The sequence below is a fragment of the Suricata suricatta genome, chromosome 4 (assembly GCF_006229205.1).
Source record: "Suricata suricatta isolate VVHF042 chromosome 4, meerkat_22Aug2017_6uvM2_HiC, whole genome shotgun sequence".
In the NCBI taxonomy this organism is placed as follows: domain Eukaryota; kingdom Metazoa; phylum Chordata; class Mammalia; order Carnivora; family Herpestidae; genus Suricata; species Suricata suricatta.
In genome coordinates, this window is record NC_043703.1 from 128,499,142 (window position 1) to 128,522,234 (window position 23,093).

Genomic DNA, 23,093 nt, shown 5'->3' on the forward strand with positions numbered 1-23,093 from the left:
CTCTGACCAGAAGTTCATGTTTAAGCAATTAATTATTGCTTTCAAAAAGCATGCATTGACCATCTACTGAGTGGATATAAACTCTGGGCTATCACCAGAGGAACTTTTTGAAATACAGGTTTAGGGACACCATAGCAAGAGAGTCTTATTGAACTCTGGAGTTAGAAAGTTTCCAAACGCCCCAGGTTATTCCAGCAGGCAGCCTCGGGGAACCTGGCTGTCCCTCTGCAAGGCAAGCTTGTATGGTCAGATAGGACACTGTACCTGGCCTCAGGTTGCTAGGTATCTAGGGGGCAGACAGAGCATCGATCCCGAGAGACCTAATGAGATTCAGATAGAGGGCCATGGACAGGGGCAATCGGGGCTGGGGGGGTGGGGTAAGCAGAGGGTAGTGGAGGTCCCTGACAGCTGGTCCAGGAAGGTTTCTATCTGGGGGAACATGAGTGCAAGGTGCATATTAGCCCCCCCAAAGCCACATCCACAGAGAGGAGGCTTTACCTCTTCAGGGAGAGGAGGAAGTGTGCCCCTAGTTGGAGAACCAAGGACGGAGGAAAAATGGTACCCAACCTAAAAGGGAGAAAGTGACCCATCCACTGTTCGGCCTACTGATGTAATGTACAGATCTGAGAAAGCTTACAGAAGCCTCCAGAAATCTCTGAGACAGCCCCAGCGAGGAACCTAGCCAGGGAACCCTTGAGTTTGGCCATCCTTCTGGACTCAAAAGAGCCCATGTTTTTTCCAGTTGCCTCCAGCTTCCTGGCCCCTGAGTTCCAGGTGTCCAGACTGGCCTCAGGACAGGGCAGGGCCTCAGGTCAAGTGGGACTTCTCTTAGGCTTCCTAAGGGTCTACTGACATTTACAGCCGCTCCATCCTTGGAAATCCATGCACTGGGGCCCTTCCAGGGAGGGAGGTGACAGGGTTAATCTAAGGGCTGGGGGAGGCAGAGAAAGGCCTTGAAACACACGGTGAAGCCAACCAGATTAATAGAGGAAGAGAGAGGGGGGTAGACCATTAGGAAGACAAAGAGAAAATCATGCTGGAGCAATAGAAAGGGAAATCTAATATCAACTAGGGAAAAATAAATGGAGATTAGGGCAAACAAATTAGCTTTAATGGGTTCAATGCTAATACAAGAATAACAGCCGAGCTGCGAATGCCTTTGAGGGGAAGATGGGATAAAGAACCTGAGCAGTCATGCAGGCAATAAAGATGATGCAGGGAGGGGGTCGGCCAAAGGAGTGCAGAGGCAGAAAGAAGGGAACACTCAGGGTGAACGGGTAGGGGAGAGGTGGCGGGAGGGCTCTGTCATCTCTGACGGGACCAAGGGACTGGGGCAGGGAAAGGGCTGGGAGGAAACGAGAAAAGGAGGCGCCAGGGCAGTCAGCAAGGTCTGGAAAGGAAAGGAAGGCAATCAAGAGAGGGCAGAGGATCAAGCCCAGAGCAGGAAAGACTAGGCACAAAGGCAGTGGCAATGCATGGAAACTGAGTGCAAGATTAGCATGGAGGGGTACGGGGAAATAGAACCAAATTAGGTTGGGGCACCTGGGTGGCTCCGGCAGTTACACATCCAACTTTTGGTTTCAGCTCGGGTCATGATCTCATGGTTTTGTGGGTTTGAGTCCTGCATGGGGCTCTGTACTGGCAGTGTGGAACCTGCTTGAAAGTCTCCCTCTCTCTCCTCTCTCTTTTCTCCTCCCCCACTCACACTCTCTCAAAATGAATAAATAAACTTAAAAAACTATTTTTAAAAAAGAACCGAATTTATGATTAAAGAAAATAGTTTAAAAAAAAAAAAAAGAAAGATTAGGGCCTCAACAAAATGAAAATCTGGGGAGGGTCCTGAAGTGGGTTTTGGAATGTACCCCTGTTTGGTGGGTGACATGAAGACACTGTGGCTCTTAGAGAAGGGACTCACTGTTCTGGAACCATCCGTGCTGCCAAGCGGCACGTGGAGGCCCTATGCCTGAGTCACAGTTCTGCCCCTTTGTAATAATGCAGCCTTGGGCAAATTCCACAGGGCCTCTGCCCTTCATCTCCTCATCTGTAGAATGGGGACAGTGTGCTACCTACCTCAAAGGGCTGTCATGAGAACTAATGAAAAGATGCACTTAGAGTGTCCAGCCTGGCTCTAGCGTAAGTAGGTCCTGCCAGGCTGGCTCTCAGTATTATTTCTAAGCATTGAGTAACGGGAGAAGGAGAGGTTGAATCCTGAAAACAGCCCTTGCTTCCTTCCTCCTTTCCCTCTTTCCTCTTCTTTAAGTCCAACACTGGCAAGATACCCGCCAATTTTGGTTCTTTTCCAGCTAGAGACTAATCCAGAGGAAACCTCTTTCCCCACCCTTTGTCTCCCCCCCCTCCCCCACTGCCCCTCCCAGCCCTCTCTCCCAGTTGAGAATGAAAGAACAGTGCTAAACCCTCCCACCCTCTGGGCTGATCTAAGGCAGAACTCCGAAGGGAACCAAACTTCTTATCCCATTGTTCCCTAAGGGCCTCCAGAGACCCTCAGATTTGCCAGAACATTGGGTTGAGAGAAAAAGGGAGCTGGAGTTTGTCCTCATGGCCTCCCTATCTGGAGACTCTGGGGCTTCATTCAAGTGCGTGGAGGCCCCACAAGAGGAATAGAACCCAACAGACCAGGAGAATAAATCAACAGGGACAAGCCCAGGAATCTAGGAATAACCATCTCAACAGGGGTTCCAGGAGCAGGGAAGCCAGAGCTGGGATTATTTTCTATCCCTTAAAGCATTCCAGAACCTTCCAAGAGCAAGATAATGACCAGGACAGAATAGGCCTCTTCCATTTCCTCCCCCTAGAAGCAGTGGCTTCTCCCTGGAGTTACCACCTCAGGGTTACCTCAGTGTTTCTTTGTGCTCAGCTTACAGCCCCCCGGCAGCCAGAGAAGCAAGCTCCTACATTGAAGCATCTCTGCAGAAATACCTAGGGACAGGTCTCTGTGTTCTGACCGGATGCTGACTGATGATGCTAATTAACGTCAGAGGGGTCTGAGGAAACAAGGTTCCAGGACTGGCTTGGTCATGCCCTTGACCTTGAACACAGCACAGTGCTGAGCTTCTTGGCAATGAGACCTGGGACACCACTTTCTTTATGAACAACTGGATCCTGTTAGACATAAAAGGGTGGCACTGCCCAGCAGCCCTGAGTCAGAAACTTCTCCTCAAGCGTGCCTCTGAGTCTGGGAGGTCCAGGTGCCAGCAGAGGTAGTGTTGACTCTACACAGTGGTCATGCTTAGCCTGAGCTATCTCTTGTGGCTCCTTCCCTCAATGCACACTGAAGTCTTCCCCCCCAGAGCCATAAACCCTGTGAGGGTCAATCTGTGTGGGTCACCCTGCATCTTTCTCCAAAGCCCCTCTGAGGCCAGGGTTAGTAGGAAAAGGCTTCTCCCTAGGGAATCTGCAGACCCGCCTTGGTGACAGTCTCCTCATGGGAGTGAAATGCCATAGTAGCTGTCATCTCACAGGGAGCCCCTGCAGAACCAAACAGGCCGTGCAGGAGCCACGAAAAGTGCTCACACATTTCGTGCTGACATCAAAGCTTGTCTCTGCATTCATCCCATGGCTCCTGCCAGAGGACTAACTTCTCTTTTCCTGGACTGTGATATCTGGATTCCCTTTTAAATAGCTCATGTCTAAAAGAACATGCCTCTGGATGACAGAATTCTGCTTAGGGCAGAGAATGTGTGGGCTTCACTAAGCTTGTTTGGAGCCTGTTTACTTTCCTCCCTCCCTCTCTCCCTCTGCCCTTCCCTCCTTTTCTTTTATCCCTCCCTCCCTTCTCCTTCCATCCCTCTCTCCCTTTCCTCTTTCTATCCTTCCTTCCCTCCTTCTTCCCTCTCTTTCCTTTGTTCCTTCTTTCCCTCCCTCTTTCTTTCCTTTCTTCCAATAATTAACCAGTGTTTACTGAGTGCCTACTATATACCATGCATTATACTAGATAGGGCTTCAGAATATCAAAAAATCATCATCCTTCAAGTGGCACAGTCTGTGTAACAGGACACAGTCAGTATAAATAGACACATACTCTGCCACATGTAGTGGTAGAGACCATGCCCCGGCATGTTTAAAAAGAAGGAGCAGAGACAGCAGGCAGGAAAGGCAGGGGTGACTTCCTGCAGGAAGTAGCTTCCCAAAGCAGCTCAGGTATGAGTACAAATCAATCAGGAGACAGTTAGGAAAGACCACTCCAGGCATGGAGGACAGCATAAACAAGGATGCAGGGGAGGATTTGGATGCTATGAAAGAACAGCGTGCAATTCCGTGTTGCTGAGTCATCAGAAAGAAGTTTCAGACCGGTAGGGATCAAGGTTGGTGAAGAGAGGTAAGCCAGGCTGGCTCACATAGATCTTGTCCTCCAGATTTAGGAGCTGAGACCTCACCATGTGGGAGATGGTGCCACGCCCCAACAGGGTTCCTCAATACAGCGGGGTACACGGTCAGACTCTGGTTTTAGATGTGTTGCTCCCTCCCCACAAAAGGTCATGTGTGTACATTGAGTGCAAAGACTGGTGAGTGCAGGTGACTAGTTAACCTCTGCCTCTGTCCCAGATGATACATCACTTAGAGAGATTTTCTTTGGTCTCTGGAACTAATTCTATGTCTCACCCTCCACTCCCTTACTCTTTAATACTGTACCCTCTTGTGTCCCAATAGCACTATCCCAGCAAGATTTATACATTATTTGTGTGTTATTTTTTAAACATATACCTATTTCTAGACTAGGGGCTCCATGAGATCAGGCATCAACTCTATATGATCAGTTCTAGTGAAATGCCTGACATATGGTAGGTGCTTGATAAATATATGTCAAATGGACAAATGAAAATTTGGACGTGTGAACGCTGGGGATGGCTAGGAAGGTACTGGTTAGGTAAATATTAGGAGTTTAAAATGTCATGCTTTAGTGAGGCCTCCATATGAGGAGAAGAAAGAAGAAGCTAAAGACCATTAGTTTGTTCATGTGGCACATATTAATTGAACTCCTAATACAATTTTATAATGAACAAGACAGACACGGTCCTGCTCTCATGGCGCTTTCGATCTGGTGGAAGAAAATGGTCACTTCTCGTGTATAACTGTGCAAATGAATGTGAGATTAAAATCTAAAAGAATGAATTGCAGGAAAGATAAAGGATATCGTGGAGGGTGTCTAAGCACAGGCCCTAACCTCCTCAGCAGGATAAAGCAAAGCCACCTGGATGCAGTGAGTTTGCGATAAACTGTACAGGATGGGCAGGTGTTACCTAGATAAGAGGCGAAAACAAGAGTTCAGGCAGAGGGAACACTGTATGCAAAAGCCCCAAGGCAGAAGGACCCACTGCAAGCTCTAAGGTCATGCGGAAGGCCGACTCGGGCACAGTGCACGGTGGGGGGAGGGTGGCAGGAGATGAAGTCAAAGGGCAGGCTCTGTGCTTGCATGGCAGCTGGCGCTGTTACTTACCAAGCCAACCCAAGAGAGGAGGCTCTTTATCACCCAACAGGAGATTTCCAGGAGGAAACTCAATATAAAAGTAGAGGGTTCAGTTATGGGCTGGAGATCCCAGGTATGCCCACAGGGCCATCAGCATGTGGGTAGCAGGTAAAACAATGAGAGTGGGTGTGATCATCAAGGATGATGGTGTAAAGTGGGTGCAACACTGGGGTTTGAGAAAAGCTTGGAAAAATATAGATAGATGATAGATAGATAGATAGATAGATAGATAGATAGATAGATAGATGATAGAACAAATGAGAGAAGAGAGCCCAGTAAAGAAAAACAAAAGCAGGTCTGAAGATATAGGAGACCAGGAGATAGTATTGTCACAGAAACCTATTGATGGAGGAGAACCTAGCACCTGCACCACCCCCATCCATCCAGTACTGAACTTGAGCACATGCTAAGCTGGAGCACACAGTGAGGTGAACACTGAATTGCAAGGAAGGAAATGAAAGAAATTGGAACTCCAAGTAGGACTGCTTCTCAAGAAATCTAGTTGAAAACAGCAGTCAGAAAACATTTCATAGTCAAGGGGAAAATACTGGGGGGAGAAGGGAGGGGTTGGGGAGTGGCACAGAACAGTGTAATTGTGTTTGTAGGTCCAGGGAAAGACCTAGTAGAAAAGGAAAGGTAAGTAACATAAAAGAAATGTGAGAAAGGGCACCTGGGTGGATCAGTTGGTTAAGCGTCCAACTCTTGATTTTGGCTCAGGTTATGCTCAATCACATGGTTTGCAAGTTCGAGTCCTGCATCGGGCTCTGTGTGGACAGTGCAGAGCTTGCTTGGGATTCTCTCTCTCCTTCTCTCTCTGCCCCTCCCCCACTGTCAGTCTTTCTCTAAATAAATAATCTTTAAAAAAAAAAAAAGAAAAGAAATGTGAGGATAATTTATGGAGTAGGGTTCCAGAACAGGTAGAAGGGTGAGGCATCAATGCAAAATGAATGAGAAGTATAAGCAATAATTTTACCTGTCTCTGCCCCAGTTAGTTAGCCGTGGGGAGAGAAGTACAAGACACAGATACCAAGGCCATGCAGTAAGACGGGGCTAAAGCCACATGCGGAAGACTGTCTCTCAGCATGCTCACCCTTTTTGTGCCAGTCCAAGTCCTAACGTGCCCAGGGAACCCATAATCATGGATACCAGTGCAATCCAATGTGCAGACTCAGGGTACAAGATGGAACGAGAGGTTGGAGCACTAGGTTTCTTTAGGAGTGGTTTGAGGCCCTGGCCTTTGTTCCAGAAGGGCACTGGGCCAAGGGGAGCAGCTGGGAGGTTGCAGCGGGAGACCACAGGCCCGGCGAGCCTTCGGTACTGGGGAGGGACAGCTAAGGCTAAGTATGACAGAACCCAGTTAGCATCGCCAACGCCCTCCCTCCATGGAAGGGGAGTAGGCACCCTTGATCTAAAGGACATCCCAAGGCAGCTACTAAGCCCCTCCCACTAGTCCTGCCAAGACTCAAACCCCCACCTTGACACCCTTTGGAAATAAAGCAAAAATCCCCAGGGAGTTACATGGAAACTCACATTGAGCCAGTGTCACTCTGGGACTGGGCAGACGCATGAGGAATGAGACAAAGAGAAAGAGGAGAGTATTGGAGTCTGCCACTTAGAGATCCCACAGTGGAGAGTCCGTGCAGTGTGACCATCACAACAGCCATCACACACACACACACACACACACACACACACACACACACAAAACAACTCCTCACATCTGCAAAGCATTCTTCTGTCACATGTATATACTGAAGCATTAATTAGACTTTTATGACAGGTGCCAGGTAGACAAAGACAGGGTCCCTGCCCTAAGGAGGACCCTTTGGAATATAAATAGATAAAGAGATTGATCATTGCAGTCAGTGACATTACAGAGACTTGTATAAAGGACTATGAGGGCCCAGGAAAATTCTCTGTGTGTCTTAAAGGTTTGGGATTGGTACATGTAACAAGAGTTTTGAGTGATGAGCCCCTCTCTTTTCCTCCTACCATTCCTGTTCCTTAGAACTCCATAAGGGGTGAAGAAATTACCGAAGAAAATCCTCATGCCTTCCTGAATGGCACTGTCCTGAATATATACATTTCCGGACAGTAGGCTTCATCCTGGGTTTTGTAAGGATCAAAAGTCCTCACTGTAGAGTAGTCCTCTGTGGCCCTAGGAAAGTCAGCATGTCCTTGTCTGAGGGCCTCTGCACTCAGAACCTGCTTGTGTTTGGCCAGTCTTGTCTTCTTCTCCATACCCACTCATGACACTCCAGACCATGCAAAGGGCCTTTGCTTAGGAGGCTTCAAACCTCTTCCTGGTTCACACCTTCCCACTAGTCCAACCAGGAGCTCCCACACATTCCTGCCTTCCGGCCTCAAAGCCCACCCCGTCCACAGCTGCATGGAAAGGTGGTCAGCACAGTGCGTGGCCCGGCCCATCCTGGTGCAGGAAGGAAGGCTGCACCCACCTCTGGGCATTTGGTGGTGACTCACCCAAAGGAGTCCACTCCCCCACACCGGACACAGGAAGGACAAAATCCTTCCATTACAGGGACTCAACTCAAAACCTCAAACCATAGGGATCATCTCCATCTTCTGTTACCTGCCTGCTTCCTGCCTGTCCTACAGCACAGTAAATGTCTCCCTGTGCCTTGAGAGCACCAAGACCTTGTGCATGGATTTATCTTCCTGTGGATACTTCTTCACCTGGTTACCTCCTACTCATTCCTCCCCACAACTTCCATCTGACCACTTATGGGCTCTCCTAGCACCTGACCTTTCCTTTTTCAAGACACTTCTCCTTCACCATGGTGACTCCCAATTTATGTGGCTGCATCCCCCAAAGACTGCAAGTTCCTTGAGGGCCAGATTTCTTGTCCTGTTCAAGATGGCATCCTCAGTGCTCTGTACCTGATCCATGGTAGACATTTCATACGTATGTGTTGAGATAAAAAGGAATGAAAACTTTCATATACAAACAATACTAATTATTATTCCTAAAGGTGGGGCTGAGTTGGTAGATGTTCAAGTATTTAGTTCTTAATTTTCTTACCAGCCCTTGGCCAGCCTAAACCAGTGGTTTGCAACGTGTGGTCCCAGACAAGCAGCATCAGCTCCAGCATCTGGAACTTCCAAGACACAAATTCATGGTTTCATCCTAGACCCACTGTTTCAGAAACTCAGGGCACTGGGCTCATGAGTCTGTGTTTTAACAAGCTCCCAAAGTGATTCTGAGGCACGCTCAAGTGTGCAAAGCATTGCCCCAGTCCTAGGTCCAAGCTTGGGTCATAACATTTGACCATGTGAATATTACAAATTAGGAAACCTTTGTCATTCTATTGAGATTTTCAGCAAATCAAACACTCATACATCCTCATTTCCACATCTTCTTAGCACTCACTGCAGGTCAGCATGAGTCATAGGAAGAAGTTCCATTCAATGGATGAGAGCAGTAAGGCTGAAAAAAAACAACTTTCTCAAATGAAAAAAGTTAAAACAGGAAGAGCTGAGGCAAGAATCTTTCCCAAAGCTCCTGGTACAGCAACACAAAGTCACTCAGAAGCAGTAAATAAAATAAAGCACCAGAGTATTTATAGTTTAGGGGCCAGAGGCATGAGTACACCCTCCCCTTCATGTGATGCTGGATGATCTAATAAATAAGCTTTCAGGAGGGTTCTTGAGGGCTTGGGTCTCTAAGGATCCTGATCAGCCCTTCCAGAAGATTTAGGACAATAGCCCATTCAGTTTCAACAGAGAGACAGATAGGGTTGGCTTTTTTTTAAGGTACAATACCCAGTTCAGGTCACCCCCAAAATGGCGCTTGGTTTTTGAACTTCTACTTTTCTAGGGGTGAAGAACTCCACCTGCAGGAAACCTTCTTCCAGATTTAGAGGCCCTAGGCCCGCCCCCCCAAACATCTGAACCTTGGTGGATGACTTGGCAGATCTAAATTCTGGAAAATGGGGGCAAAACTGGACAGTTCAAGGCCTTGACTGCATTTGGGTGGCTGTCTGGCGCCCCCTAGTGTTCAGTGTCTGGACCCAAAAGCTTCAAAAGACCATAGGGATGGACGCATGAGGATCAAGTGGCTACACCATTCTCCAAGAATGGCCTGTGGCCATGAGAAGCCAGCCGCATGGGCTTAGGAGTGGGTCATCTGGGATGTCCTCCCAGCCCTGGTGGAAAAGCACTCGCTGGGACAAGGTAGAAGTTGTGCTCAAGCTCACCCAATTGCCTACACCAGGCAGATCATTGTGTCCCTCCTGCTGGGTATTTGGCCAGCAGGCTTGTTCCTCCTGACTTAGTGTCCAGGCCAGAGGCTTATAGCTTCTTTTTTTTTTCTTTGAAGAGAAATTGACTACTCTGCTGAAGACAGCTTGGGCCCCTGAGGAGACATTCCAAGGCAGTTCTGAATGTGCTAAGTCAGTGGGCGGTAATGGGCACTGTGTGCTCTGCAGAGGCACTTCCCACCCTTAGTCATAAATAGTCCTTAACGGTCTCACACGGAAGGCTTGGCACTAGTTCTTCCTCCTGGCCTGCCCGCTCCCCCCAGCGCCCACCCCTGGAGCTCCACCATCCCAGCCAGATCACCAAATCATCCCCAGTGTGAAAAGATCTCCTCCATGCCCAGACCATGGCACCTTCAGTGCAGGCCTGCAGGGATGATGCCAAGCTTCCAGGGTCTGGACTCAACCCAAGTGCAGGACTCAACCCAAGAAGCACTGATGGGAGCCTTAATCTTTAGCTAGAGCCTGGCTGCTCCTAAAACAGGCTGAGTCACTTACGTCATAAATCAGGTCACCAAAACTTTCCAAGCCCCAGTCTTTTTATCGGCAAAAGGGATAGCTCAGCCTTGGAATTAGTCCGAGGTGGTCTAGGGATTTTAGAGATTTGAGAAGGTTGGAAAGTCTGACAATCACCTTCTTGCCTCTAAGCCTTTGCATGTGCTGTTCCCACTACCTGGAACAGCTTTCTCCCTTCTCTCCTTCACTTGGGTAACACCTCTTTATCTTCAGTCAAAGCTCAGACTTCTCCAGGAACTCTTCTATGGTCTCCTAAGCCTAGGCTTGTTCCCCCTAAGTGGTTCCCATAACTCCCTGCTTGGCCCCAGTCCCAGCAGTGGTCACATCATCTGGTAATTGGCTCTTTGTTGGTCTGGGCCCTCACTTTAGTGAACCCCATGAGACAAGAACAGAGATCACATCTGTCTTATTCACCTGGGCATCCGCAGGCCTGGCACACAGTAGCACTCGATAAATACGTTTGAACAGGTAGATGGGCTCAGAATGAAACACAGGCTGGGGCCAGAGGGCAGAGGGCAAGCCAGGAAGGCAGCCAAGGGAACATGCACACACATCCATGGCTTGTCCACATTCTGCCTGCAACCTGACGTAGTCCTGGGGCCCCTGGGAATGTATGGTAGGGAGATCTCTGCCAGTGTGGTTAGTGCTCTGGCCTGTCAGAAGCCCCAGAAGCCCACAGCCTGGGCCCACTCTGCTTCTGTACAGTTGTGTTTGTGTTTCTCAGGGCAGTCATGCTTACAAAATCAGGCTCTATGTTTAAAAGATGAAAGACAAAAACAAATTTAAAGACCACTGAATGCCCTCATTTTATAGATAAGGGAAGGGGAGCCAGGGAGGAGAGGGGACTTGCTCCCACATCACCCAGCTCAGGATCAGAGTAGGAAGACTGCATCTCCAATGCTTTTCAGAGGGAGAGAAGACTGTGGTGGGGCTGGTGTTCAGAGTGCAGGGCTGAGGGTCCGAGAGGAGTCTGATCAGGCCCAGGAGGTCCCCGGATTGCAGTGTGTCCCTCTGTAGCATCATACACCACCCTCCCCAGTGGGAGCTGGCCTCCCTCTGCAATGGGAGAACAAGGGTCACTGCTTCCGGAGAACCAGAGGGCACAAGGGTTAGAGTTCAGATGCACAGTCTCTGGTGCACACAGCACCCATCCCCGGGCTAATTCCCACCCACCCCCCCTGCCTGGCCCTGACAGCTGTTCCTGGGACCATTGTCTCCTTAGGCCACGGAGGGCTGAACCAGCTAGGAGGGGCCTTTGTGAACGGCAGACCCCTGCCCGAAGTGGTGCGTCAGCGCATCGTGGACCTGGCCCACCAGGGCGTGAGGCCCTGTGACATCTCCCGCCAGCTCCGAGTCAGCCATGGCTGTGTCAGCAAGATCCTCGGCAGGTAAGCACAAAATTCACCACACGCCGCCATCCCTGCAAGGCTTGGCTTCCAGGGCCCACCTCACAGCCACCCTCCCTTCCGCCAGGGGATGCGGCTTCATTCCCGATGTCCAGCCTCGGTCCCTGGGACCTGAACAGTGTGACGGTGCTGCTGGGCCTCCCCTTATCCACTGCCCTTCTGTTATTTTCCTGCCCCTCCTTCTTCTTTGTCCATTTCTCCTTCCTTTTGTCTTTCCGTCCCACTCTCTCCTTTGTCTCGTGTCTTATTTTCATAGACTTCTCTACTCCTAAAGCAGGAGCCTTGTCCCCAAAGCCCCCAGCCAGCCACCCTCTGCCAACCGCTGAGACCAAAGGAGCTGCTAGGGAGGAGCACATGATCAGAGGTGGCTCCTGCCGTCTAGTCCCCCATGAGGGATGTCAGAGTGTCTTCTCAAACTGCTGACTCCCAGAGCACAGGCAGCAGAAGCATCACGTGTTACTGATGAGATGCAGACCCCTAAGGCCTGGTCCAGACCTACATATAAATTACAGCATCTGCTCTGGGAGCCAGGCCTGGGGGCTGTGAGTTTTACAAGATGACCAGCTAACACGTACGAACGCTAACCACAGAACAGTGGCTCATAGCCCTGGCTGTGCGTGAGAGTCATCTGAGGAAACGTAATTAAAAAAAAAAGTATGCCTAGGCCCCAGCCCACACCAATCAAAGCAGAACTTGAGGAGAATGAGCTCAAGTTTTTGTACAGTGCTAAAGCTCCGTCAGGTGTTCCCAATTTTCTGCAACCAGAGTTGAGAACCACTGACCCAAAGGTTCAGGAGGGCCCAAGAGCTGCAAAGCCCTGCATCTGGACTGACATAGCATAGTCTGGAGAGCGACTCCCAAAACGCCCCTGTACTGGGGGACTTGGGGCTTGGCATCAGCTCAGGGCACCTGTCTTCCTCACCCAACTCATCGGTGGAGTCAAGAGGAGCTCTGGTTTAAAAAGGCAAAGAATTGAACTGTGGAGCGCCCTGGCTTCCAGACGGAAGCTGCCAGGGGAACGCGTGCTCCCTGGCTAGTGTCAGGAGAGGGCTTCCCAAGGTGGGCTGCGGTGCCCCAGAGAGATGAACCTTGGGTGGCTGTGATAGGCAAGCAGTTTGAAAGCACCAGATTTTATTCCATTGTAGAAGAGACCACAGAGTGTCCACAACAAGGAGGGGACAGCTATCCTGACATAAGTCATTGATCCACCAAAGCAGCTAGTTGGGTGCTCGGGGGAGAGGAGGAGTGGACAGCCTGGGAGAGTGAGCTTGGCTTACGGGGCTGGACGAGGTCAGGGATCCAGGCCAGGCTGGCATTCCAGCGTCCACAAGGAGCAGCTTCAGCCTGAACCACGTAACCTGGTAGAACACCAGCAGCCAGCCAGGGGGGAAAGGGAGGGGAGCAAAGGTGAACCAGCAAGACAGGGGCAGAGGGCCCAGTGATCCAAGCTGGCTTCCTGGGGAGGGGTAAAGGTGGGATGGCCAAGAACAGCGAGTCATGCTTTAACTAAGAAAAGCTGGATAGAAAAACCCACCACTGTGAACTCGTATATACACACCTCATGTGCATCACAAGTTCCTTTCTAAGAAGGGAAATCTTCTGTTCTCCGTACATGGCTCTTACAGGAGCTCAGACACGGGGCACTGGCCTGAGGGAAAAAGCCAGAAGTCAGGTGTCCAGGGTGAAGTCTGTAGCAGAGGGTTCTGGTTTGGCAGCAGCATAAACCTACCCATGCGAGGGAAACAGACAGTGCTAAGAACATCAAGTGTTTGAGGCCAGCCCTGGGGGTGCATTTTACCCCCCAGGCCCCTCCCCGGAAGCTTTGGAGAGGAATGAGTCTCTGGTTAAGTCTTGGCCCGAAGACCCCACCTGCTTATTGGGTAATTCTTTGGGGTTCTCTATTGGAGTAGGTACTACGAGACTGGCAGCATCCGGCCTGGAGTGATAGGGGGCTCCAAGCCCAAGGTGGCCACTCCCAAGGTGGTAGAGAAGATTGGAGACTACAAGCGGCAGAACCCTACCATGTTTGCCTGGGAGATCCGAGACCGGCTCCTGGCCGAGGGTGTCTGTGACAATGACACTGTGCCCAGTGTCAGCTCCATCAACAGGTAAGAGGGACACAGCAGCTGGAGAGCCAGGGCACCTGGGCTTTGGGGGAATCATGACAGAGACCTGAAGAAGGGCCTGGCTTGGGTAGAGTAGAGCCTGAGAAGGAGCCTACTGCTGAAGAATTAGGCAGGAAGCACCCCAGGGTCCAGGAAGATATCACGCCTACCCACTGCTAGGACACATTTCTGTCCCCACCCCACCCCCCTGGGTTGTACTTTCCGTAGTTTCCTTCCTCACATGCGACATCCTCTTTTATTCAATGAAAGAATCTTGAATTGATCGTTTCTTGGGCCACATGACCCCTCACCTGGCTCTCATTCAAGCATTCACTCCATTGTTTAGTCACTCAATTATTCACTCACTACCTCAGTCAATCATTTCCTCACTCATTCATATACGTGTGATTTGCTCATTTATGGGCTAGGCCCTGGAAACCCAAAATCCTCAGCCTTGTGGAGCTTATAGTCTAGTGAAAAGACAGACACTAATTACGTACTAATCAAGTGCCCACGCAACAATTGTAAAAATGCAACTCTAAGTCCTTCTGAGGAGAGGAACATGCGGGTATGTGAGGTAGCATAGGGCGACTTGGCTTAGGAAGATATGAAAAGATATGAAAACAATGAGTAAGAGTTAACTAAGTGAAAAGAGGAGCCAAAGGCGCCCTAAGACAGCACATGCAAAGGAAGGGTCAGCAAAGACTATCCTTTAGAGGGTGGTGGCCATGTCACATGTTCTTACCTGTGACCTACAAGAAACTTGGCAGACTTTAAACAGGAGGCTGACTTGCATTTCCAAAAGTCCACTCTGGCTACAATAGGGAGACTAGATTAGAAGGGGTCAAGAGCAGATAAGGGTGGGTCAGTGAGCAATCAATCTAGGAGGGAAAGACTTGGTAGTGGCATGCACTAAGTTGCTGACAGTGAGATGCAGAGAGGGGTCAACGGCAGAGAGGTTTACAAGGTCAAACCCACTGACCCTCATGATGGACTTGATGGAGGAGAGAGGGAGGCAGATATGAAGTTCCACCTGTATCTCTGCATTGAGTGACCAATGAAACTGGTCATGAAACAGGAACACCAGGAAAGACCAGGTATGAGAAGTAAGGCCATGGATTTGATCATGGCAGGTTGTATTCAAGGTGCCTTGAGGACACCCAGGTGGACTCTCAGAAAGGCACAGGATCCAGGGCAGCATGAGTCCCATTTCTTCCTCTTCTCTCTAATGGCCTTTCTCGTCTTCCTTACAGGATCATCCGGACCAAAGTGCAGCAGCCATTCAACCTCCCCATGGACAGCTGCGTGGCCACCAAGTCTCTGAGCCCAGGACACACATTGAGTGAGTGCTGACCTGTAGGCACACTCAGCCTTGCACATGCATACCCATCAGCAAAAACACAGTCACACACGTGCCCACACAGACACACACCCCTGTGTGGACTGAGCCCTTCCACAGGGAGGAAGCCTTGCTGGGTCCCAGGGAAGATGCACTGACATACTTAGGGGTGGAAACACTTCAGGCAGCCTTGACTCCAAGAACCCCTCCCTCCAGTGGACCCCCCCAATCTCCCCTATGGTGGAGGCAGGGGCTCTTAAGGGTGTGGCGCACATGTGCTGACCCTCTCCCTCTCCCCCCACCACAGTCCCCAGCTCAGCTGTAACACCCCCAGAATCGCCCCAGTCAGACTCCCTGGGCTCCACCTACTCCATCAACGGGCTCCTGGGGATTGCTCAGCCTGGCAGCGACAGCAAGAGGAAAATGGACGACAGTGAGTGTTGGGGAGCCAGAGGGCAAGTGGGGTTGTGAGAGGGGGGCGCAGGAGGGCTCCACTGGGACCGATGGCCCTGGACTCTGCAAGTGCCGGCAACTCCATGCCTACCCGTACGTGGCCCATCCCCAAGCTGGCTGCAGTCCTGCGGCCCAGAGCCGCGTCCTTCCCGTCCCTCTGTAGCCTGGGTCTGCCCCTCCACTCTGACCGGGGGAGTGGGTAGATGGGTCCCCTAAAAGCTCTCTCCCTGCCTGGGGATGCCAGGTGACCAGGACAGCTGCCGGCTGAGCATCGACTCCCAGAGCAGCAGCAGCGGGCCCCGTAAGCACCTTCGCACGGATGCCTTCAGCCAGCACCACCTTGAGCCACTCGAGTGCCCATTCGAGCGGCAGCACTACCCAGAGGCCTACACCTCCCCCAGCCACACCAAAGGAGAGCAGGTGAGCAGCAGGGCAAACAGGTAGGCAGCAGTGGGCAGGGGGCGCAGCAAAGCAGGGTCTCTGAAAGACTCCCAGTCAGCCTGCAGTCTAGCCACCAAAGCAACTAGAACTTGCTCGAATGGGCTCAGGGTGCAGCTCCAAGCTTCACACAGACTTTATTTCCCCAGATGCTGGCATCTTCCTCCTTCTCCCCCACTAGCCCTCTTGTCTCTCCTCACGCATAGCCTCTGAGGAGAGAGCAACACAACCAGGTTGTGCCATCTGTCTGTCACCAGTGGCTTTCCCAGATTGCAGGGTCGGGTCCTACAGCTCCAAAGCAGTTCCTCCAAGCCCTACACCCTGACCTCAGCCAGCACCTGCCACCTACCTCTGGCCACTCACACCCGCACACCCTACGACCCTACATCACTCAGGGTCCCAAGCATGTCACTCTTGTTCACACCTCTCTGCACTGGCACACAGCACGCCCTCCCCGAAGAGTGCCTTGCCTCCCACCTTTATGCCTGGAAAAGTACCGCTTGGCCATTATGACTCAGCTCAAGCCTCGCTTGTCCATGAATCATGCCCTGCCCCTCAGACATGCTTCGTCTCTCACTCGTCTGTGCTTTTGCATATCCGATGGGCCACTTTGGTAACTTCTCACAGGGTGCTGGAATTGTCTAGTGGACAGAGGTGTAGGCAGTGGATTTCATAAGGCAGGACAGCAGCTTGAAGCATCTTTTTTTTTTTTTTTTTAATCTCTGGCACCTAACATCGTGCCCCTTTTAGAATAGATACTCAGTGGGGCGCCTGGGTGGCTCAGTCAATTAAGCGTCCAATTCTGGCTCAGGTCATGATCTCACAGTTCAAGCCCCATGTCAGGTTCTGTGCTGACAGCTCAGAGCCTGGACCCCACCTTGGATTCTGTGTCTGGCTTTCTCTCTGCTCCTCTCCTACTCACGCTCTCTCTCCTTCAAAAATAAATAAACATTCAAAAAAAAAGAATAGATACTCAGTAAAGACCTATTGGTGAGGGAGTTGAGAAATCCAGAACAATAAACTGTAAGTTACAAAGGAGCTTTTTATTTCTAGTGCTCAGGACAGGTGAAATGGTTTCCCGTGGGTCAGCTTCTGGGAAAAGCTAGCAGAGATGTCACTGGTCTCCCACGAGCCCAACCAAAGACTCCACAACTCAAACAGAAACTCCAGGATTGCTGGCCCCTCAGTTCATTTGTACCCATCTGCAGTGGCCGTGGCCCCTACCCCCTCCTCCTTGGGGTCAGCCAGCTGAGGAATTCCCTTAGGGCGGGTCCGCTCCCCCCCCTTGCTCCTGCTATCATTTGATCCAGGAGTGAGGCAAGCCCTGCACCTTTAAAGCCTGAGCAGGACAATGTCGGCGATGCCAATAACCAGCTGAACCATGCCAGGGACCGTGTGGGCTGCTGGGTCTGTGCCAGCACTGCGGCTGCGCAGGCAATCTGCGTCAGCGATTTTATCAGGCTGGGCTGTGGCAGCCATGAGGGGGTGCAGGGAAAGCTGGCCATCAGCAGACCCGGGGAGCAGGCCTGGGTGCGCCTCTGAGAGTCGGCACATGGCTCCCTCAAGAAAATGGGGCCACAGCCCTAGGGCCACGGGGAGCCCGCTCTGTGGGGAAGACCCCGCAGATCCCCAGTGTGCAAGTACCAGCCATCCTGGTAAAGAAGGCCTCTTGCAGAGACTCTGGGCACCCTCTGGGTCACAGAGCCACCTCCTGGCTCCATTAGCCTGGCTAATTCCTTGATTACAAGGAGGCCCTGAGACCCACACCATGGGGACCTATGTCGTACATGGAGAATTGTGCTATTAGAGAGTCTTAGGGCTGCATGGCCCTCAGGGACCACTGATTCCAGTCTTTCTTTCTGTGTGGAGATAACCCAGGGCCAGGGAGGGTCAAGAGAGCTGGGGGGTGGTGGGGGCGAATGGTTGTGGAGCTCCGGCCTGCTGGCTCTGATTTCATTCAGACTTGCCCCCTGATGCCTGTTTTAGATACAGGGCTTCTGTGTCCATTATTAGGTGAAGACTGGAAAGAGAGAGTTTGCAAACCATGGAACTACTCCAAACTCTCATCCTATAGATGAGGAAACTGAGGCTCAGCAGTGTCCATCCATGATCCATTCCCTCCCTCAGCCAGGCTTCCACTGGCTCATTCATTCACCTGGGGTGGTGGTGAGGGGCGGGGACAATCCAGCCTGTCCCAAGGACTCTTGTATCTGAGCCCTTGCCTTTCCCACACTTGGTGACTCTGTGACATCCAAGGACGTTCTATGTTCTCTCACCTGGGCACAGGATGGCCCTCTGTCCTGGGGAGCTGAGAGACAGAGAGAGAGAGAGAGAGAGAGAGAGAGAGAGAGGCACACAGGTCCTCGCACCTGACCTCAGGTTCCGTAAAATCCACAAGGGGAAAGCATTCAACAGAAATGCCAGGCGGTCTTACTTCTGGTTGCTATTTTGCTACCAGGCCCAGTTAGGTGTCACACTTAGGAACAGGTAGTTTTCCTCTGTTTTACAAGTGAAATAAGAAACAGAGCAACAGAATGTGACCATTAGGACAGACACCAAGAATTTGGCAGCTTATGACACTTAACATAATTCTGAAATAACAATACTGCTGATAGCAATTTATTGGACATTCTGTGCTAAGCATTTAATGTAGGTTTATAAAATCTCATTTCATCCTCACATCAGCCAGGTGAAGCAGATTCTATTATGCAGGAGAAAAAAATCAAGGCTCAGAGAGGTCAAGGAGATTAAAGCTGCTTGGCTGGTCATTGCAGAACCAGAACTGAACTGGCGCCAGAACTGGATCACTGTGCCGCTCTGCGCTCCGATTCAGGCTCAATCCTAGCTCATCCCACCACCGGGATGTTGCCCCCCCACTGAATTCCCTGGATTTTGGAAAGCTATAGAATTTTGAGTCGATATTGGTTATCAAATCAACACATCCATAAGGCATTTTAAACTTTTCTTACACTCTCTAGAAATTAGATATTTTGTTCAATTTCAGTAAGCCAGGCTCTAGGCTGCCCTGCAGCAGTCCCCCCCACCCCCTCCTGAAGGCATGGACCCAGAGCACCATTCAGTCAGTAATTGCTGCTACGTGATAATAGTGCCCTGGTGGCCTCCAGAATTGACTGCAGCTTCCAGAAGTGCCCAGCATGCAACCAGAAAGTGCTGTGGCCCCTTGGAGAACCGGCCTGCATGGAAGTGATTGCCTTTAGTAGAGCTGTTGTATAACAGCAGAACATTCCTTGATTTTAACATGCACACTGCTTCTCCTAGTGTGTTTGTGACAGGTGTGGCCTACCTGGGGGATCGGGTGTGTGCTCGTTTGCTTTGTCTCATCTCCTCAAGGGAGGGAGTCCTGGTGAGGGGTAGTGCCTGCTTGCTTTTAACCCCACAAAGGAGCATCTTAGGACACAGCCCCCCACTCATGTCCAAGGAGGCTGGATGGCATCTAAAATGAGGCCTTAACAAAGAAAACCCTCCTAGGTACTTGATAGTTTTTTAAACAAAATTGACCCCAAGTAGCCTCTTCCAGCTGAACCTGCGAGTTTATATTTACATGGATATAGAAGAGAGAAAGTAGCCAGCCAGCTACCTGTTCTGGTGGGGTGTCCTGTCTGCCGCTTTACTGAAGGAAAGAGCACGTGAGGCAGGATCTGGGGCCCTCTGTTTAGTACCCGTTTCATACTTCCCAGGCACACTTGCCTCTCTGGGCTTGAGGCTCTCCTCAGACAAAACAGACAAAATCTTGCTTGCCCACATCACAGGGCCGGTGGGTTCAGTGGATCAGGATAACATTGGCAAAGCTCTAACGTGCACTGATGCAGACAGAAGCGGTCATGGTGTCTTCCAGTTTAGGGCAGCGTTTGAGAGCACGGACATGAGAGCCCCCTTGGGTGTTGGTCCTGCCTCTGCCCCATAGGGGTGTATGACAGGCTTCTTGGCCTCCCTGTGCCCCCATTTCCTATCCAGAAAGGAACAAACTAATGAAAGGAGTGAAGCACTCTGGGCCAGGCCAGGGCAGAATGCTCCAGCCCTGCATCCTGTTCTCTGTGGGTCCAGACCATGTGTGGGGACAGGGAAGGAGACCAGCCATCCAGCGAGGCCCTCATGCCACCAGCCAGCTTTGAATTCCAAGGTCACAGGAAAGGAAGCTGGGAGATCAGTCTTTGGGGTGTCTAGGTAGGCTGGCTGCCAGGGGCCTCTATGTGCTGACTTTTCTTTGTTCCCCAGGGCCTCTACCCGCTGCCCTTGCTCAACAGCGCCCTGGACGACGGCAAGGCCACCCTGACCCCTTCCAATACACCCTTGGGGCGCAACCTCTCGACTCATCAGACCTACCCAGTGGTGGCAGGTACGGTGCCCGGAATGTCCTGGGCCACGTGGCCCCAGCTGCACAGATGGGCTGGAAGGCAGAGTGTGGCTGGCCCTGAGCAGGAGGGTGTTAGGGCCCTGGGCCTTGCAGAGGAGAGGTGGGCTGTGAAGGCTGGGCCCCCAGGTGGGTCCAGAGGGTCTTGCCTGTATCCCAGGCCCCCTGCTCCATGCCTCCTCGCTACTCCTCTGCTGCGGAGAAGGGGAGGGGAGGCGGCACACACAGTACTCCTATGCTAGCAGAGGCACAGCAGGGAGGCAGAGCTTCTCCCCAGTCCTCACTCACCCTGAGGAACACGTGCAGCCCTCCTGAGACACCTCCAGACTCAGACAGGAGCTGCCTGCTCCCCCGCGCCCCGCCCACACCCCTCCTGCATCTCATGGCTGGGTCTCTGCATGTGCCCACCCCATCATCTCACACCCCTCTCTCCTTGTTGTCTCCCTCCCTCCGGCAGATCCTCATTCACCCTTCGCCATAAAGCAGGAAACCCCCGAGGTGTCCAGTTCTAGCTCCACCCCTTCCTCTTTATCTAGCTCCGCCTTTTTGGATCTGCAGCAAGTCGGCTCCGGGGTCCCAGCCGGTGCCTCGGTCCCGCCCTTCAATGCCTTTCCCCATGCTGCCTCCGTGTACGGGCAGTTCACGGGCCAGGCCCTCCTCTCAGGTACGACAGGGAGGTCCCAGGGAGGTCCTGGGCCGTGCAGCCAACGCGGGTGGGGGTGGGGGGTCCTCAGGGACGGCCACCAGTCCCCTGCTTTGGGCCTAGCCCGTCTCTGGCCCTCAGCCTTGTCCACAGTCACCCTAGTCCCTAAATCTACCTGCAGCTTTTGGACTTACCAAGATGTGGTGCTTGGTGCTGGCAAAGTCAGGCCGTGGGAGGGGCAGGCACTCTGGGGATGCCAGAAGTGCGGTGATGGCACATTTCCAGAACCTCACCCCAAAGACCCATGGAAGATTGGGGACCTTAAGGCCAGGAGCCAGGCAGTATAAAGCAGTGACCCCTTGGTCTGGGTGAAAAATAAAAAAGGAGGAACAAAAGAAAACTTTGGAGGGAAAAAGTCATTGGCTGTTGGAGACCATTTCAGGATCAAATTTCTAAAGAAGACAGAGGGTCCATCCCAGTTGTCTCCCCACAAGGTAGCTCTCCTTGTATCCAGCTTACAAGGGTCACCTTTGGAGAAACTGGAGAGAGGGGGGAACAGGGGACCTCCCATCAGGAGCCTCATTGGTCTCAAAACGTGTAAAGCTGAAAGTGCCTTAGCAGCATCTAGAGCAAATCTCTCCTTATATTGATGAGAAACAGGCCCAGGAAGGAGTTGGGCCTGACCAGGGTCCCTGAAGAGGCATGTGATTGTCTGGCCAAGTGAAGGCTTGGCCTGCATGTGGCCTGCGGGTCAGAACTCAGCAGAACTGGGTCTCCATGGCAGCAGAGGACATCAGCCCATCAGCCAGGGCCTGGGCAGCAGCTGAGTCAGAGTGTTTGGCTTGGGCAGAAGACCTGAGATGCAGTGAGAATGGGGAGCAGGGACCCACAATAGTCTTCAGATATCAGAAGGGCTTCCGTGGAGATGAGACTTGTTAGATGTGGGCCCAAGGCATTGAACCAGAACCCATGGAGGAAGCCAGAAATGGGCCAGCCCTTCTGGACCGTGTTTTTTCAAGTTTCTGGGCCCCAAAACACTCTCTTAAAATGACAACTTTTACAGAAGCCAGGTATCCAAATCAGACAAATGAAGAGCTACTCTGTTTGAAGTAGGGACTCTGCCCCCCTGAAAGCGCTTGGACTTGAAAACCACCCCACCAGAAGAACAAGACCTCTACCCACCCACAAGGTCATCTTATCCAAGTGTACAGACTGTCTTATAAGGGTCTCTACATTTTCTGTCTGGCCAGACCTGGGATTGTTTTTCTCTGTGCATCCCCACATCTAATGTGGGAGGTCCTCTTGAAAGAAGTGGGCACAGAGATAAAGGGTTAACGAAGGAAGCCCAGTATGTGGGCAGAGAGGCAGTGTTTCAGGGTATGGGGCAAGGGAGCAAATGTTGACTCAGAGTTCAAAATTTCAAAAGCAGGTGATGTCAGCAGAGATGGGTCATTTGTTTTGACCAAGTGACTAAAGGAAAAAAAATCTGTGAGCTGAGTGGAGTGATGTCAGCCAGAGAAAATGGGGTAGGAAGGTGGGAGGGGAGCCAGGGAGTAAAGGGACTCACATCCACCGTGGATGGAGAGGCCCAATCAGCCGGCAAGCATGCCTGCTTCATGTGAATGGCGGGCCCCAACCAGGCGGGCTGCAATAAGGCAGGCAGCGGGTGAGGTATGGATGGAGCATGTGATGATGGGGGGCAGTTCTTCAGTCACTGCGTGAGTTGCCCAGATGCTTGGCAGGCCCATTAGAGAGGTCACATGGGCACATGGCAGTGGGAAGCAGTCTTGGATAGTGGCATATGGCAAACTCCCTGCTCCCAAGCCCCCAACTTTCTCCCTTCCCTGTCACCCTGTTAGGGCTTCACACACCCCCCATCAATATGCAGTCAAAGCAGGATGCCACTTCCAACCTCTGTCAGTTCTCAGTTTAATGGACATGCCCACTCTCCAAACCAACAGCAGGACTGGAAGGTCACCCACCCCATGGGGCAGAGAAGTTGGCAGCAGATGCCAGGGTATAGAGTGTGGCCCCTGTGGAAGCCAATGGTGGGCTGTAGGGC

The 23,093-nt window shown here is 51.6% G+C and overlaps 1 protein-coding gene across 4 annotated transcripts in view; it reads left to right on the top strand.

Annotated features, from left to right (window-relative positions):
• PAX8 (paired box 8) overlaps positions 1–23,093 on the top strand; it is a 56,795-nt gene that overhangs the window by 19,636 nt on the left and 14,066 nt on the right. For 3 of the 4 annotated variants that reach the window (XM_029936295.1, XM_029936296.1, XM_029936294.1), the window contains exons 3-9: positions 11,498–11,663; positions 13,592–13,789; positions 15,040–15,128; positions 15,433–15,558; positions 15,823–15,998; positions 20,253–20,373; positions 20,846–21,052. In XM_029936295.1, coding sequence (XP_029792155.1) covers positions 11,498–11,663; positions 13,592–13,789; positions 15,040–15,128; positions 15,433–15,558; positions 15,823–15,998; positions 20,253–20,373; positions 20,846–21,052 — 1,083 coding nt within the window. The remainder of the gene's footprint in view (positions 1–11,497; positions 11,664–13,591; positions 13,790–15,039; positions 15,129–15,432; positions 15,559–15,822; positions 15,999–20,252; positions 20,374–20,845; positions 21,053–23,093) is intronic. The other variant, XM_029936297.1, reaches the window with a different exon arrangement.